This window comes from Bombus bifarius, unplaced genomic scaffold, assembly GCF_011952205.1.
Source record: "Bombus bifarius isolate JDL3187 unplaced genomic scaffold, Bbif_JDL3187 scf7180000008421, whole genome shotgun sequence".
Lineage (NCBI taxonomy): Eukaryota > Metazoa > Arthropoda > Insecta > Hymenoptera > Apidae > Bombus > Bombus bifarius.
This window is the reverse complement of record NW_022884651.1, coordinates 335,545-353,755: the sequence shown is the minus strand read 5'-3', so window position 1 is coordinate 353,755 and position 18,211 is coordinate 335,545. Positions and strand designations below refer to the sequence as shown.

At 29.6% G+C, this 18,211-nt stretch overlaps 1 protein-coding gene across 6 annotated transcripts; it reads left to right on the top strand.

Annotated features, from left to right (window-relative positions):
- Window positions 1–8,386: 8,386 nt before the first annotated feature.
- LOC117212938 (GTPase-activating protein) lies at window positions 8,387–16,844 on the top strand. 6 transcript variants are annotated; one of them, XM_033458095.1, is made up of 16 exons: window positions 8,387–8,491; window positions 9,693–9,813; window positions 9,939–10,045; window positions 10,118–10,208; window positions 10,443–10,599; window positions 10,716–10,903; window positions 11,056–11,391; window positions 12,432–12,633; window positions 12,728–12,946; window positions 13,028–13,152; window positions 13,231–13,362; window positions 13,904–13,945; window positions 14,022–14,128; window positions 14,228–14,471; window positions 14,535–14,876; window positions 15,040–16,844. In XM_033458095.1, exons 1-16 carry the CDS (start codon window positions 8,437–8,439, stop codon window positions 15,584–15,586), a joined length of 3,015 nt encoding a protein of 1,004 aa, XP_033313986.1. In that variant the 5' UTR covers window positions 8,387–8,436; the 3' UTR covers window positions 15,587–16,844. The 6 variants fall into 6 exon arrangements, with proteins under 6 accessions (XP_033313986.1, XP_033313988.1, XP_033313987.1 ...); XM_033458097.1 differs by having other exon boundaries at window positions 9,939–10,208; window positions 14,535–14,743; window positions 14,821–14,876; window positions 15,040–15,120; XM_033458096.1 differs by having other exon boundaries at window positions 9,939–10,208; window positions 12,728–12,850.
- The last annotated feature ends 1,367 nt before the right edge of the window (window positions 16,845–18,211 follow it).

Genomic DNA, 18,211 nt, shown 5'->3' with positions numbered 1-18,211 from the left:
CTTGTGTTTAAAATTAGCAAATGTCTCGTCACTCATGGCGGGAGTCTATAGAGAATATTTCAAGTAATCGAGATGAAACTTCAGGAGCATGCTGTACTCATCAAAACAAAGAAAAACATTTGAATAAATATGGATCCGAATATCATTAGTAGACTGCGAATATTTATATAATTTTATATTTTTATGAACATAATTAGAGAAATGGAATCTAAATAGAAATTTGTTTCGTCTATTAAGTATCATAATAAGTGCTTCACTTTAAATATTTTATTTTATTTATTTTTTCATGTTATATGCATCCTGTAGTCATTTGAAATCTTTCCCTAAAATCCATGAACATCCGCAATCTAATCATTTCTGAATTATAAGACATTTTCAACTGTAAGTCAGTGACTGCACAAGAAAGTTTATTGCGTAAAGAAATTTTCCCGACATGTATGCACCTAATTAGTAATGTGTTCAGTGTCATATATCAATAACTGTATCGAACATTGGAAGGTAATTTTCGAGATTGTGAAGAATTGATATCAGCGATATCATAATCAACTCTCAGAACCTGTCGAAGAATAGCATCCCAAGAAGGTACTGTTAGTCCGGTCACAATATGGAAAACTATGTACATGCATATAAATTACCAATTGTTTCCTTATCATATAACATTCTTAAATTGATGATATTCCACTGATAAAAACCTCTTATAATTCCGATATTAAAAACATTCAGATCCATGTTTATTAAGACATTTTTGCTTTTTTGCTCCTGAAATTTAACCTTAACCTTTTGGAACACTCTGCATATTCTAGCTTGGTCGTTGGAGCAACTAACGCTCATATATTAACACTTTGACTGCCACGTTGGTCATATATGACCGGCCACCGTTTCTCCTGTGACGCCACGGTGGTCATCGATGACCGGAGCGCTTGCACTTCTTACAATTGTAAAAATTGAATGAAAATTGACAGTTAGGGCATTTTGAATATAACCGATAAATAGAAGATACTTTGAAATAAGAAGTGCCCCATTGAACAATTGAACATTTTTATTAGAACATCGATAAAAAGAAATGAGAACAAATCTTGCATCTAACAATGCATTGTGTTTGCATCCATATCTTTAAGGGGTAATCTACGCATATTACTGTAAACACACCTTAAAAGATAATCGTAAATGCTGCTTTATAATCGTATAATTGAAGTTAGAAGTGTGAACATACCTTACTATTACATATAGAACGAGTAAATACCGTTTACTAATATCTTCTACACGTTTCAACAATATATTCTGGACGTTTTGCTTACGACTAAATAACGAATGCGAATGGTTTGTTGAAATAAACGAAGCCTTGTTATAATACGTCGCTATCAACAGTTACCAAGGCGCCATGGTGGTCATCCGTGATCACCAATAAGATAAACGGTCCATTGGGGAAGAATGTTGCCTTACATCATCGATTTATTATTATTTTGCCATTATATGCTTTGAATAATAAAAATACTCCCGTGGCGTCCTGAACGAAACATGTGATTTCGGCGTGGCAGTTAAAGTGTTGACAGTACCATATATTTTCACACTAGATGTAATTGTTTCTGCTTAGATTTTTCGTTCCTTGCGAGAAACTCGCCCAGTGGTGAACGTGACGATCCTGCACTTACAGCGTAGATCATGTTTATCACTTATCCAACTTTCATCGTATTTACGCTTTACTTACCTATTCTGAATTAAAATGTTACAGACAGTTAGATTAATATCCGAGCAGATTTTAAAACAGACTAACTTTTTTAAGATTGGCCCAAACAACTCGAACTGTTCTGAGGAGTTGACACTATAAGCGTCGAATCCCGGAATATTCTAGAGGATTCTTGGGTTTTTTAGAATGCGTGAAAAACGCAACGTTTTGAAGGCAGTTTTCACGGGCTATCGCATCGTGCACATTTTAATTACTACACACGAAGTTAATATTCTGACAGATTCGCCAAACGATCTTTAAATGTAAATATTAATTTGTTTTTGGTTTAACAGACATCGATTCATTCAGCCAGGCTGAACTCTTTAAAGTTTGGTTTAACTCAAAGACCCAGAAATGATTATTATCTCTAGATGCCCAGAGATTAAATTCACCCCTGCATTCAGGGTGAGTCATAAATGCATCTTCGTACTTCGGCGATGAATCTACACACTGAAATAGATAAAAAAGCCTTTTATGAATATACGTCTTACGTACTTTACTTTTCGAGTGATAGATAATTAAAGAAATACACACCTTGTGCTTCAACTCGCGTTACTGCACGTTTCGCGCAAATATCGCGCATTTTTCAAATACCCTCAAATCCATTTTCCATCCCCTGTATCTTTTTTCGTGGATCGTATACATTGCTCACTTGCTTTGAATACATAATAGATTTTAAACGTTTCAAAACCAGGAACCTAATGGATTTATTTCTCATTGCAATGGATCTATCTCTCTCTATAGGTTTGCGGTGGTGTTAAGGAATATCCTTGGTGTAAAACGGAAACTTTGAATATTTTCTTTAATCATCCATAACTGAGAAACTAACGTACGTAGAACATACGTTAGCGCGATATTTTTTCATTTATTTCAATGTATAAACTCCGGGATTAAGAATAAATAAATGAATAATAAATTAATAACAGCGACATCGAAAGTAAATTTAATAAATAATATTTGTAACGTGATCACTTTCTCCCGGCTCTTCAATTTATCGAATTGCTAAAATGTGTCTTCTAAACGGTGTACGGTGTGCAGCTTCCGCATCTCCTTTTTCCGTGTAAGGAATTGTATCCTGCTTTCGAACTATATTCCACCGACTTAGCATATGTTTCGTTCACTTAATTGTTCATATTGTTCTTTCCTATAACTGATTGTACCTAATTAATCTGCTTAACTTTTTTAAAATAAATAACGTAATATTAATAATGATAATATTTTGATGAAATCTATGCTGAATGCACGCGGATGATGTAGACATTGGTCTTTCCTTCCATATAAATAAATCGAGTGACATTCATTTTAATTATTTTACAAACGAATAAAATTCCGCATTATGTTCGAGTTATTAAGATTTTACTTAGCTTATTATCAAACTGTGGATTTTTATAGGAAACTTTGAAAATACAAATATACACAGAATATATATATAAAATATCCATAATATAATAAATAAATTTTACAATATTTAACTGTTTTAGCGTGGTGAACTGTGTCGCGACGTTTGGTCAGGATCGTCAATTCGCAACGCGCTCGGTTCCGAATGTAGCTCGTCGCGAGTCATATCAGAGCTTCCTCTCGTAATTACTGTTTTTTTCAAATAATCGTAAACCACCTGCATAAGCGGAAAAAGGAATTTCTCGCAAATAAATGAACGAAGCGCTATCGCGCTGCGTGACACAATCCGACACGGATTCTTTTAAGAAACCCTGGCACTAAAACGGTTAATGGATAAAACAATTTTCTACGTAAGTCCTATCTTTTTAATTCTATTCGTAAACGCGTATGGACTTGCGTAAATATTCGTAGTTTACCTATTACATTAGAAATCACAGATATGTCCAATTAAAGTGTAATTCATACTACGTCACACCTACATTAGCTCAATTATAATATTTTATACTTTACACGATTCATCGTACCTAGCTATCTTAAAAGTGAAATTGAGATATCCACTTCTCTCTTATCTTAACGTCGTTTTAGCGTTAAATATCATACGTGCCATATTTTGCCATTTAAATATCGTACTGCCACAATTTAAACAAATTTCCAGATTTTGCAAGTGTAGTACAGTTATAAAGTTTGGCTCTTGTGGCAAACTATTGTAATATTCACATAAAGCATAATTCATGTTCACGATAAAAAGGAAAAGAGGAGAACACGTGGAGGACTTGTGTAGGACGTTTGATCGTGAGATTTATTAAATGTTACTGCTTGTTGTTGAAATCGTCGAATATATTTAAAATAATAAATTAGTATACAGGCTATATTCGCCAAGACGCTCGTACAATGTATAAATCGTAAAATAGGATCGTTAATGACTCGTTAATCAGATCGCTGATCATTCGTTGATAACTGGTTGATAACTGATCGACAACTGACCGTAACTCTTCCTTGCGATCGCGTCCGCTTATTTACATTGGTCGGTGGAGAGTCGGAAAATTCAAATTCGTCTTTGATCGACGGTTGCACGTAGCGGCGACATTGTTTTACTTGAAGTTTATTTATTCTTACATTATATGTATCCTAACGATCTTGATACTCCGAGGCAAAACAACAACATGATTCGAATTGTCCTCATGTGCCGCTATCTAAAAGCCTAAAACAAATAACACGCACGGAGAATTATTATATTACTTAACTTTTTGCATGGTATCCCATTGGGGGTAGCCACCCACATGATAATCAAACAGATAAAAAATTCTACCAAATGTCCAAATTGGACAAATTGTGAATGTGAAATTTTAAATAAAAAAAAAAAAAAAACTTTTTGCATATTTATGAATTCACTAACTTGTGTTTCCACTGTAACTCGTAGAAGCAGATTTTCCTGCCTCTTGTCCTACAGCCAATAATTATACTTTTTCGAAGAGCTTAATACCAGTAGATGTATCGTTTCAAACAATTTTATATTCATATGGAAGCGAGACCTAAAACTGACAACTTTCTGTTATTTCACTATATGTGAAAATAAATTAACATTTCACGAAAAAACGTAACAAACATGTAATAATTTTTAATGTTACCTAACTAGTTACTTACTCGTAAAGTTATTTTAAATTATTTATGAATATCGCGATATGCAATGCTTGGAATGTTTCAAATGTAAGCTACCCGATTGTAATTTGAGCTACAGTTTTATTTTATTGATTTCGATATCTGTATTTAAAAACACGTAACATTTGCTCAAGAGTCACGACATAGTAAGCAAGCTTCATGAGAACGGCTACTTATGCTCACGCATTGACAATGAAAAATTATTCTTCCGTTCGGGTAAAATGTATAGTCTGCATAGAAATGGAAGCAAAATATTAGCCAGCACTCATATGCTGTTTAGCTTTAAAAGCTTTTAATCCGATTCTACTAATCGTATTTTATCATGTAATTCTTTTACAGCATATATTGTTTTATAATTAACTTCCATCGGCTGTTTTGTTATTTTTGAAAAACACCATATCACTAGAATTTCTATTTTATTCTTATTTAGACTTTTAAATGACATTGTAATCTGTTTACTAATATTTACTATTTCTTCGTATTAACTTTGTAAATATATACATATATATACGTACATACTGAGCACAAGCAAGTTCATATAAACAAATTTTCACACAAATGAAATAACATCTAATATAATAAACCGTTACATAAACTTAACTAATATAGGGATACAAATAATTCTCGATGAAAATTGCGAGACGAATATAATTCGTCTATCTAATGTGTAACTTTTCCAGCATAAAAGAATGCACAGGAAACTTTAACTTTTTCGCTTTTGTACACTTTATTTTCATTTAAAGACACCATAAATTGGCATAGATCAGAAAATGCAATTGCATTTTGCATTGTAAAAATGTGAAGATTGTTTCAACATAATAACAGAAGTTATTACTCCTGATTAAATCGTGTAAATTAATTTAAATTAATCCATCTTTATTGTTTATTTAATTCGACGGCGTACCGTCGTACTAATTTACTAGAATTTACTACTAATAAATTCGCTCCAAATATATTAAATTTACGTACTAATAAATTGGCTCCAAATTATTTTGGAGCCAATTTAAATTAAATTTCCAAAATTAAATTTCTCCAAATTAAATTTCGTATCATCAAGTAGTACTTCATACGGCTATGAAAACTTGACACATATTTTGGAAATGAAATGTAGAATTTGATTAAAAAAAAAAAAAAAAAAAAAAAAAAAGACGCTTCATTGGAAAATAAAGATGCGTGCCAGTGCTGAATACGTTTTGTAGCCACTGTGCATTGGATATTAATTAGTTCTTCGTTTAATAACATTACGGAGAAACATGTTGGAATTTATTTTTATTTATTTTTCTCTGAACGTGTTTTAATGGCCCATCTGAAAATTGTGAAATTTATATATTCCGATGTTAGCAACACATTATTCTTTTCTATTTTGTATTGTCTTAGAAATACAGGAAATAATAATATACATTAATTCACTATTATTTTATATAAATATTATAATATATATAATGTATTATATACAAACAATAATTAATTATTATTAATATCATCTCTGCTATTATCAATATTTTCATCGTGTTTGTACAACAATCATAGTAAAAGAAAAAAGTCAAACAAAACGTAAAAGTAAGAGAGAAGACGAGAAAGAAGAATGACGTAGGAGGAGTGGAAAAGCAATGTGGTTTATAGAGTTCCACAAAGAGTGAGGAGCAAAGAGAAACGCAGAGGAGAGGAAACGGGCTATTGCGCCATCAGGAAGTGGCTCACCACTTACACGAGTGTAGTTAACCATACTCCAACATAGAGGTTTGTTCTCGTTCTACGACAGGCGGACAAACTTAACGCATTGAAATAAAGATAGAGTATAGATAGTGGTCAAGAGTGATGCGATGAGAAGGACAGCGAATCATAGGAATAGTAATTTTACTCTGCATACACTGTCACCCATAAGCATCCGAACACTTTGGTCCATTTGTAACAACAGTATTTGAATTTGATCAAAGTGCACAAATTAACGATGAAGTAATAATTAGAAAACAGCACTTGGTATTTTTTTTTATGGAATCAGCAGGTTATTAGTTTAAATTGCCTGTTAAAAGACGTGCGTACATATATGTACAATGCTATACATATACTTGGTATTCGAATATCACTACTTCGATATCAGAAATCTATATCGATTTAGAAATTTGACTTATAATTCAGAAATTAAAGAGTCTGAACAGAGGGAGCTTGCCAAATACATGATAAGATATATCGACAAGTTTTGGCAGCTATATACGAGTTACAAAGTTTCATGATTGTATCGTTGGCCTTTAAAAATTGATTTAATCCTGCAATAATATTTTATCGTACGCAGCTACGAGATCATAATAGACAAATATCCAGGCACTTTAAACTATGTGTAATTCCTCAAATGTTATTTTCTGAAACTTGGATAAGTAGTATGAATTTGCTTTCGTATGCTTTTGTATCAGAATGTCTTCTAATATCTATGTAGTCTGGTGTATCAAAGACATCTTCTTTCATTATTTCAGTAGATGTGCTTCCTTCCTTCTCGCAAGTTCTCGATTTCTATAATACCTGGACCATTTATTCGCGCGCGAACGCCCAACTTGCATATTTGTTTGTTTTTCGTCAATAATTTATTTATTTACTTGTATCATTTACCTAATTTGCTTGTAATTTCCAATGGAACAGCAAAAATGATAAAAACATAAAATATTTTATAAAACAGTGGAAATTTCTTAATTGAAATTAAAATATCGAAGCCAATTTACTCTATCGATAACAAATTAGCTTCTTTCGTCGATGGAACAATAATTGAGAATAATACTAAATATAGCGTAAGATATATTACATACCTAATGTAATATTTAGGACAATCGTATTGATAACTGTTATAATATTTATAAGACATGTGAAACATGTAATTTTGATCTTGTTTTACTACTGACTAAGAAAATATATTTAATTATTAAATGTTTAATGTATTTTTCAATAATGAATGGATAATGTATTTGTGTAAAATATGTGATACAATTCATTATATTTATAACTTCTCCGATTACTGAAAAATTATAATATGCCATTTAAATGTATCGTACATACATATGCATACATATATGCACTTGTTGCGTAGATAAGGCATGTAAACAGAATAAGCTTTTTAATAACTATATTCATTAAATATTCTTTATCATGGGAGGAAAGCAAATTTAAACACTTATTGTCTATCCGATTGTAATTTATTGTAATTTAAGTAACATAATATATATGTTATATAATATATAACAGTATATCATATTTAAAAATATCAATGATATAGATAATTAATAAAACGTAAATAAATATAACACTGTACGAATAAACAGTATTACCTACTTTATAACTTTTACGTTTATTATTTTCATAACGAAAAACGTTTCTTAGACAAATGTCTTCAACTTATTTGTATCTGTTTTAAACAGATGCCGATGAATTAGTAATCAAATTTTATTCATCATTTATATTCTTATTGTCAGATTTCCTTATTTATTCATCTATTAACTACAAATAAACCGTTATCACAAATCTTTATAAAAATGATCAACGTGCATATTATTTAAGATTGGGCACGTGTATAGCTTAGCACGATACTGTTTAAAATCCATTCACAGAATGAACGTACCGCCTTGTATTCTGTTCATGTACTCACTCAGTAGTGTCATGGAGGTAACATGGCCGAAGAGACGCGCCTAGTTCGCGTTGAAGAAAGACTAAAGATTAAAATCGGTACGAAAGTTTGTTAAAAACATCGTTTACTAAGAATGTGAAACTCCAACGAATTCTATCATGTGTTGATATTACAAGGATATTGTTATTTGAAGAAGTTCGAGGTGCTATTATACGCGTGCTACTTGTTTGGGACCCGTTTGTCACCCAGCTCGACTTCTTCGATTATTCGATTTTACTATTTCAATGAAAAATATAATATTATAAGTCATTTGATCATTTCATGTATGAACTTGACAAATCTATTGTACAATCATATAGTAGTGGTATCTCTGCTAAACTTTAATGATCAACACACGTAAGCGTACATTTTCGACTCCCACGCACCGTTGTCCCTGTGCGAATATATGCTTCTAGTTAGTTAACACTGAAAAGAATTGATTATACTTATTGATATCATAGAAGATCACTTTTTAATATAAAAATATTAATCAAATTCGTCATACATGATCAGCAATTATAAATTTCCTCCTTTTATTATTTCTATCCTAAATATATCAAGAATTATTGTTGTTTTGCTTATGACATAGTTTTTATACACGTTAGTATGACAGTATAAATTTAAGAAAACAAAATATAGCGTTTTATTCGCTACATCCATTATGTCTTGGAACGAAATAACTTGACTTTACTATGCAAAAATGATATTCTTTTTGAGTAGGCCAAATATAAATATTTCCTTAGTATCTTTTCAATTTATTATTAATTACTTATGTATCTTTTCTAATTTTATACATTTCTTGATATACGATTATTTTTATTAATTATTATAATACATTACTTACAAGTTGGACTTTTTTTTTATTAATATACAATAAGATGTATGAATTTTGTAATGATATATTGCTAAATAAGCTTAATATCATTAATTACTTAAATTAATCAGATCTATAAATCTATTTTATAAATTTTGTTCTTATTATTTGTTAATTGTTAAAAATCTACTAATCAATTGTTATTAATATCTAATTGTTTAAATATTTCAACGCTGATTATTAAAAAAATTAATTTAACAAGATTCTTGTCAAATAATTTTGTAAGACCATAATTTCTTAGATATTGCAGTAGAGTTTATATTTTTTTGTTTTTATGGAAATAGAAAAATTCCGTTTACTTTGTAAGTGAGAAATTAGTTAACTCTATTAATTTATAAATAATAAATATCTTGTTTATTAAAAAGTATTTGGTCAATTATATTTAGGTGAGGTGAAAAATTTACAAAGCAGAAGCCATGGATCTCCTGGTGCAAGGGACGTGTATTGTGTATTATCTCTCGATCAAGAAGAAATATTTAGAACAACAACAATGGAAAGAACTCTCAAGTAAATTTTACTTGCTTTTTTCTTAGAAATTGATGTATATATATATGTGTATATATATATACACACATATGTCCTATTGAATTTTTCAGCAAGTAGCTAATTTAAGCATTTCTGTTTTAATATAGTCCATTTTTTGGAGAAGAATTTCAATTTGAAGTACCTAGAAAATTTCGTTATCTTGGCATTTATGTTTATGATCGTGATAGACATTTAAAGCAAGATAAAATTTTGGGTAAGGTAGCAATAAAAAGAGAAGATTTAGCAACGTATCATAATAAGGAACATTGGTTTCCCTTGAGACTAGTTGATGCTGATTCTGAAGTGCAAGGTAAAGCACATTTGGAACTTGCCCTTCAACCTCAAATTGGATACGCTCAACCTAAACTTACAGTAAGGTAATTCAGTTCATTAAATAGTTATAAAACAAATATTATTAAATGTTGTTACATTGAGTATATAATTGCTAGGTGTGTGCATATGTGCGTGTGTGTATGTGTATGTATGTTTGTATGCGTATTTATATAAAATTCTGTTTCATAGATAATAATGTTTGGAATAGAATAAGTCACTCTATAATTATATATCAAGATGAAATTTCTAATGATAATAACCATAATTGTTTCTTATAGGATAATAGAATGTAGTGAATTAACTGTTAAAAATAGTGGTTGTGATCCATTTGCAACTGTTACGGTTAACTATAGTAATGGTAAACAAGTATTAAAACGCACAAAAATTAAAAAAAAAACGATATCTCCATACTTTAATGAAACATTTGTTTTTGAGGTAAAATTAACTAATTTAGAAATATCTATTTATTTTACCATCATTTAATTATATTTCAGCTGTACAAAATTGTGTGCCATTTGAATAATTATTTATGTCTTAAATTTTATTCATAGCCAGAAATAACAGAATCCAAAGAGAAGGATATTTCTCATTATCCTCTTGAACGTGGAGAAGTGGGTGAGGTTGTCGTAGGTTTATGGCATGCATCTTCTGGTATGGGAGAGCAACCAGCTTTTCTTGGTGAAGTTAGAGTTACTTTAAAAGGATTACAAAAGCAGCCGACTAATACAACAACTGCATGGTAATTTCTATATTTATTTTCAGATAAATGATTTTTATTGCTAGCTTTTTTAAATTTCTTCAGTTAAAAAATTTTATAAAATTTTACAAGATTTTATAACAATAAATTATCATTATTATGTCATCATCTTTAGATATTTTCGTTATTAACAGGTACTTCTTACAACCGCGACAAGTAAAACATCGCCCAAATAAAATTTCGAACAGTTCTACATCACCTGGTGCAGTTCCAGGCTTGGGATCTCTGCGGTTAAAAATACATTATACAGCAGACCATGTTTTTCAATCAGCGATGTATGATATATTAAGGAATTTGCTGTTACAAAGTGTCAATATTCAACCAATAACATCGTCCGCTGTTTATATTTTGGGAGAAATTGTGGCAAGTAAAATGGAAGCTGCTCAACCATTGGTTAGGGTATTGGTACACTATGGACAATTGGTTTCTGTAATGAGAGCTTTAGCTAGTCATGAAATTTCTAAATTAACGTAAGTATATCAGTTATACGCAGTCTTAATTTTAATAGTTTATATATTATATTCATATTTTACTATATAATATTCTATAATTTACTATATATATTATATAATTCATAAAAGTCATTATTATATAATATATATATGAAGTGTCCATTGTAGCAGTTGTTTTGATTTTTCAAACACTACAGATAACTACGGATAAAAAGATATGAACAGAAATTAGTGAGCTTTTTTTTGATCAGTAATAAAGGACAATGTTAAAACATTCTTACTTTGATAAAAAATTAAAGACTAATTCGAAAATCGGATAAAGTTGCTTATGTTAAGTGTAATAACGTATAATATCTATACCACTGGGTGGCTTGAATTTTTTATTTGAGAAATAGTATTTTAACAATTTTCGTGCAGTGTATTTTGTTATTGATATAATGCTAATTAATTTTAGTTCATAACATTTTTTTGTTAGATTATTGAACGTATCTGGAGAAGCTATTAAGATGTACCTTGCGTATTTATATACAGAATGTTCCAAAACATGGATATAACATCAATATACTAGCATGAAAAATATATGTCCAATATTACCTCGTTCTCAAGTTACACTTGTGTTTTTGCTATGCCAGTTACCTACTTTCGTAGAAATTATTCAAAGTGAGTACCTTTGGCTCAAATAAGGCTCTATACTTGTTACCTACACATCTTACTCTTACATCCTACACATCTTACACAACTCTTTACCTGTTCAGAATTGACAAGTACTGTTTGGATTTGCTGAAAACTGTCTTCAATATGGTGTCAAAGTATCTTAATATTGTCCATTGGTTCGTTATAAGCAGAAGGTAACTTACAAATAAAACTGGCTGTAACTCGGAAACATTATATTGAACATATGTTTCATTTCTTTTCTATTTTTGTATATCGAATTTATCACTAAATTTATTTTTGTACCCGCATGTTTCGAAGCATTCTGTAATAATGTCACATACATCCGATAGAAATATCATATATATTATTCATATACATAATGTAATTTATGATTTTTATTAAAGTGACCCAACAACAATATTTCGTGGTAATACGTTAGTAAGTAAAATGATGGATGAAGGTATGAGATTAGCAGGTCTTCACTATTTACATAGTACGCTTAGACCAGCTATGGAACAAGTATTCTTAGAAAAAAAGACATGCGAAATAGATCCAACAAGAGTAAAGGATGCAAATACAATTCAAACCAATTTAGCGAATTTAAAGGTATATAAAATACAAATTTAATTTTCCTTATCATTTTATTATTGTATTAAACAATATGAACAACGTTAAACTTTATTTTTTTATAATTTAATAGGAATATGTTGAGAGGGTATTTACTGCTATTACAACATCTGGTGTACGATGTCCACCATTAATGTGCGAAATGTTCTGGTGTTTAAGAGAACTTGCAGCGACACATTTCCCAAAAAATAAGGAAGTAAGATATTCAGTCATCAGTGGATTTATTTTTTTACGATTTTTTGCACCTGCAATATTGGGTCCAAGATTATTTGATATTACTACTGAACAAATTGTAAGACTGTCATTGAAAAAAAAAAGAAAAGCAACAATATTGATTTATAATGAAATTAAGATATATTATTATTTATTCTAGGATTCTCAAACTAATAGAACGTTAACATTAATTTCTAAAACAATTCAGAGTCTAGGAAACTTAGTAAGTTGTAGAGGTGGAGCTGGTAGCGTTTGTAAAGAAGAATATATGGAATGCGTGTATAGGTACATTAGGAATAAATGTATTTCGGAATTTAGTTTATAAATAAATAGATCTTTATTATTTAAATATTACTTTTTCAGAGAATTTTACACAGAAAGACATATACAAGCAGTTAAGCAATTTTTAGAATTAATATCAACTAGTAGCAACAGTGGTATTGCAAAACAACGAACAAGCACTCAGCAAGAACAACCAATTGTATTGAAAGAAGGGTATGTCTAATGATTTTTTATATTAGCATATTGTATTAATATACTTTATTTATATTACATCTATTACTTTTATTCTTTCTTATCATATACTTGAAAAATGAACATTTTAAGCTCGATGCAGACGAGCGAATTTTGTTACACAAGCATTTCTTGGACGTTTTATTAATACACTAAATTATACAAGAAAGCGCAGACGAGTGGGCAGACCCAAATGACGGCAAATGAAAATTAATTATCTTGATCCTTTTTTGTGTTGCTAAAACATTTACGAGTATTGTGACATTCAGGCGAGCGGGTAATAGCCGCGAAGAGCTACATATTTGCGCAGTATTTAAGCGAATAAATCCGCTTGTCCGCATCGGGCAAATACTTAAAAATAACTATAATAATTATGATAAAAATTAAAAATTTATAAATGCATCGTCCATATATTACTTCCTTATCTATTTGTTAAATATTAATTTTAACAAGGCAAGTTAAATAACAATATTCTTTTGTTCACATAAATATAATTATTGCTAATAAAAAGCATTTATAATAGAATATATTTTCTCTTCATGCATACTGCTGATTGTAAGAAGAGGTTTGTAATAATACCTTATCTTTGGTCTGAAATTTTCGCATAGTATAAATTTGTCACTATTGTTGCTTAATTACAGAGTAATGATTAAGAGGGCACAAGGTAGAAAACGATTTGGTCGGAAAAATTTTAAACAAAGATACTTTAGGCTTACTACACAGGATCTAACCTATTCAAAAACGAAAGGTGAATGAATACATTGATCTTTGAAAATATTGTATCTTTGAAGAATTAACCTTATTATTTTGAGCTCTATCAAATTATGTTTGATAATGCATTTCACAGGTAAAGAACCTTTATGTAAAATACCGCTTGAAGAAATATTAGCTGTTGAAAAACTTCAAGAAGATTCTTTTAAGATGAAAAACATGTTTCAAATTATTCAATCACAAAGGGCATTATATGTTCAAGCAGGAAATTGCGTAGAAGAAAAAGAATGGATTGATATTTTAACAAAAATTTGTCGTACAAACAGCAATCGATTAGAAAAATATCATCCAAGTGCATATATTAATGGTCATTGGCTTTGGTACGTTATTTAATATAATTTGAATCAATATACCTTTCGATCATTAATAAATATTGCTTATAGTTGTAAAGCAGTAGCAGAAACTGCTCTAGGATGCAGCGAAGTATCACCAGGAATGGAAGCTGGATTGCGTATGGTTCTAGATCCAGATAGAGATTTGCAGCGAATACATTCTTTAATATTTACGAATATGCCGCGACTTGAAACTTTAATGAATGCGTGTGAATGTCAAGCTGTTTATGGGGCTAATGACATGTGTATTTTACCAGGAGGTGGGTCTCCTATAGAAGATGTGCCCTCTTGTTTTAAAACTTTAACTGCATTAAGAGAAGCTGCATATGCTTTACAGCACGAGCATAGAGCCTACTTTAGAAGATTGGCGCGCGATACTAAATATGGAAGCAAGTAAGTTTATTAAAATAATATATTCTTTGATATTAGAACAATAGTACACATTAGACAGTTAATGTGACATTTTCTAATTTCCATTTCACTATGATAATTGAACTGTATTATTTGTGTATCTAATATATAGTATGATATATTTAAAAAATTATTGTAACTGTAGGCAAGCTCCAATTGGTGATGATAATTACCTTCATTTAGCTGCTAGAGCTGGATTTGAAAGTCAATTAACAAAACGTGCTTATGAAATAGACAGTTTAAATCAACACTATGTAGAAACAGATCACTGCTATGACAGCGGATTTTCCAGACGAATAGAGGATCAACGATCATACGATGAAACATTTAGAAAACGTCTAGATTCTGGCTCGATACATCGTAGGTATGAGAACGAAAATAATTTAGTACGACGATATGAAAGCACTACTGATACTATTAGAAGTATCCAAAATGATCTCAACACATTTGATCATAGTTTAAATAATACATTTAGGACAGATAATTCTGAAAAAAATGTAAATTTAGAAAACAATAGAATTTTAGATAGTTCCAGTTTTTTAGCAACAGATGGAATTACTATTTCTAATACATTATCAAGAAAGTTTAATAGCTATGACCATACCAAAATATTAAAGGAATGCACAATAACAAAGTTCAAAGGTGACAAACCTGATATATCTTGTAATTCTTTGAATGAGCATACTAATTAATTCATTTAAATTTTGAAGATGAAAACATGTTCCTATAAAGTTTTCTAAGATATTGTCTCATACGTTCATGTTATATTAAAGGCACACTGTAGTCTTTAAATTCATTAAAATCATACAAGATTATATTTCTTGCAGTAGTATACAGTATATGGAGTTTAAGTGTATATAACAGTAATCTTCGAGCTGTTAAATTTTGGAACAGGAAAATATTTTAAACTTTCAATGCTTTGAAAAGATTGAAACGACATTTAAATGAAATGAAAAATCGTATCGTTTAAAAAGTTATTTCTTATATATTAAGTCAAAATATAAATATTTCATAATTATTTAAAATTATTTACAAAAATAGCTTTAAGCACAATCGATATGGCACGAAATGTTTGTTAGACAGTAACATAAGAAGAAATAAGATTTTGTACTATGCATTGCTTGTTGAAAGGTTAAATGAAGTTTAAATGTTTACTATTGTTCCAATATGTTGGGTGAGTCATTGTTAGATTTTAAGTTCTTGTTTTGTTTTAATGACATGATAAAATGATCTAAAACAGAAATTATTCATATCTAAAAGTTATTTTTATATAACTGTTCAGAACCAATATATCAATATCAATGACCAATTTAAATTAGTTCAAGATCTCCTAAACTAAAGATAAAGTCTTCATTCTAAATATAATATGTATATAACTATCAAGATTGTAAATTAATTTTAAAAAATTTGTATTATCTATTTCTTCTTCAATTTAAATCTTCTATTCAAGATTTTAATTTAATTCTCAGACCCTTGAATCTCACTTCACTTATACTCTTTCACCTTTATATCTTTCTGTTACTAGAAGTACCTCACAGTACAGACCAAAACTTATTGAAATTCTTGCTCAAAATCAGTGCGAATAAAAATAATCACAGAGTACTGTTGAAAATTTTAAACATTAACCATGTGTTTTTGAAAAAAATATTCTGGTCAGCATTGCAATTTTATGAAGAGTCAAAAGATCTGTTGCTTGTTGTGTAGTTTAACATGGTATGTCACCTGAATATGTTTTGTTTATGTTCTCGAGAATTTACATTTATATACACTCTATTTACATTTTAAAACTAAGTGAATTTTCCGCTAAGCTAGAAAAATCTCGTGGCATTTTCCATTAATTCATTAAAAAAAAAAAGGGAAAAATGAGAATCTCCTCCAAAAACACCAAAGTCAAGTTCTCACCAAATCACGTCTTTATTATTGATTTCAAATCTTTTACATCCTTTTAAAGTACAAACCAAAATGCCAGCTCTTACTAGTACTTTATCTTGCAGTAAACGTGTGATCCAATAATTTCTTCTCAATCAATCCTCTAGAAAAGGGTTAAGTATTCCAGTGCAGCTTATTTGGATTGCAGTAAACGTACATGTAAACAAGACAAGATATGTTCCATCCTTAATGATAAATACATTAGTAATTAGTACAAAAAATACATTTATGACATATAGTTCAATTATACATAGTTTCAAATATCGTATATAAGCGCAATTTTACACACATGTAATATTGCTGAATTTTAAAGTTTAATTTACATAAGAATAACATCGAGTTTCCATCATATGACAGAATTTCGACAATTTCTAATCTGCATTATATTAAATTGTATTAGACAAGAGACTTTCTTACTTCAAATTTTATCTATTATATCATGTTTAAATATTTCGAAGTTACTAACAGTTTCGTTTGTAACAACATTTTATTCTGTGATAAGGAGAGTTTTAACATATTGTTGGTTCAATATCGTAATTTAATATCAATAAAATGTCAAATAATTGTTTTAAGTGGGCCAGCTTTTCTCTAGCGTAAATAAGTAAGATAGAAAACAATTACATAGTTAATTTTTTGGAATATATTCTTCTTTCAATGGTGCAATTTCTTGTTTCTTATTAAAATCGTTTTGTTTCCAAACTATTAATTTAGGTTACTTTTATCGTAAATTAATCCTGAATATTCAATTGTTTCGTTACATTAATGTACTTATTTACTAAAAAGTCTCCCCATTTGTGCATGTTGTAAAAATAGATACAGATGGCGAATAATTTGTTAGATATTAATAAATACAATTGAAAATGTCTAACGTTCATCGTTGAATGTCTTATCTTAATTACTATAAATATTTGCATTTGCACTAAACAGTGACTGTTGCCATGATTAAGCGCGGGTCTGTATATTTTAGGACTTCTTATTTTCAAATCAATTCAAATCCGATCACTCTGACTTCTTTTTGTAAAGAATAGACACTGACTAGCTAACTAACGGTTTTAATCAATTACTTTATTGTTTATTTATTTGTATTAGATCAATTATAATAATATGATTTACATTATTTAAAAAAATCTTCAGCATTAAACATCTCTTTTTTTGATTTTTAATTAGTACAGGTGATATAAGTAATATAAAAATAGTATAAATCAATTGAAGAAGTAAATATTTAATTATATCTTAAAGGTTGGCTATAATGTAGTAAAACTATTAGTATGAATAATACAGAACAGTTGATATATTAGCAACAAACGTCAGAGCAGCCTTACTACAACTATATCTGGGAATAAGAAAGAATAAACTCAGTAGACACGAGTTGAACATTACAAATCAAA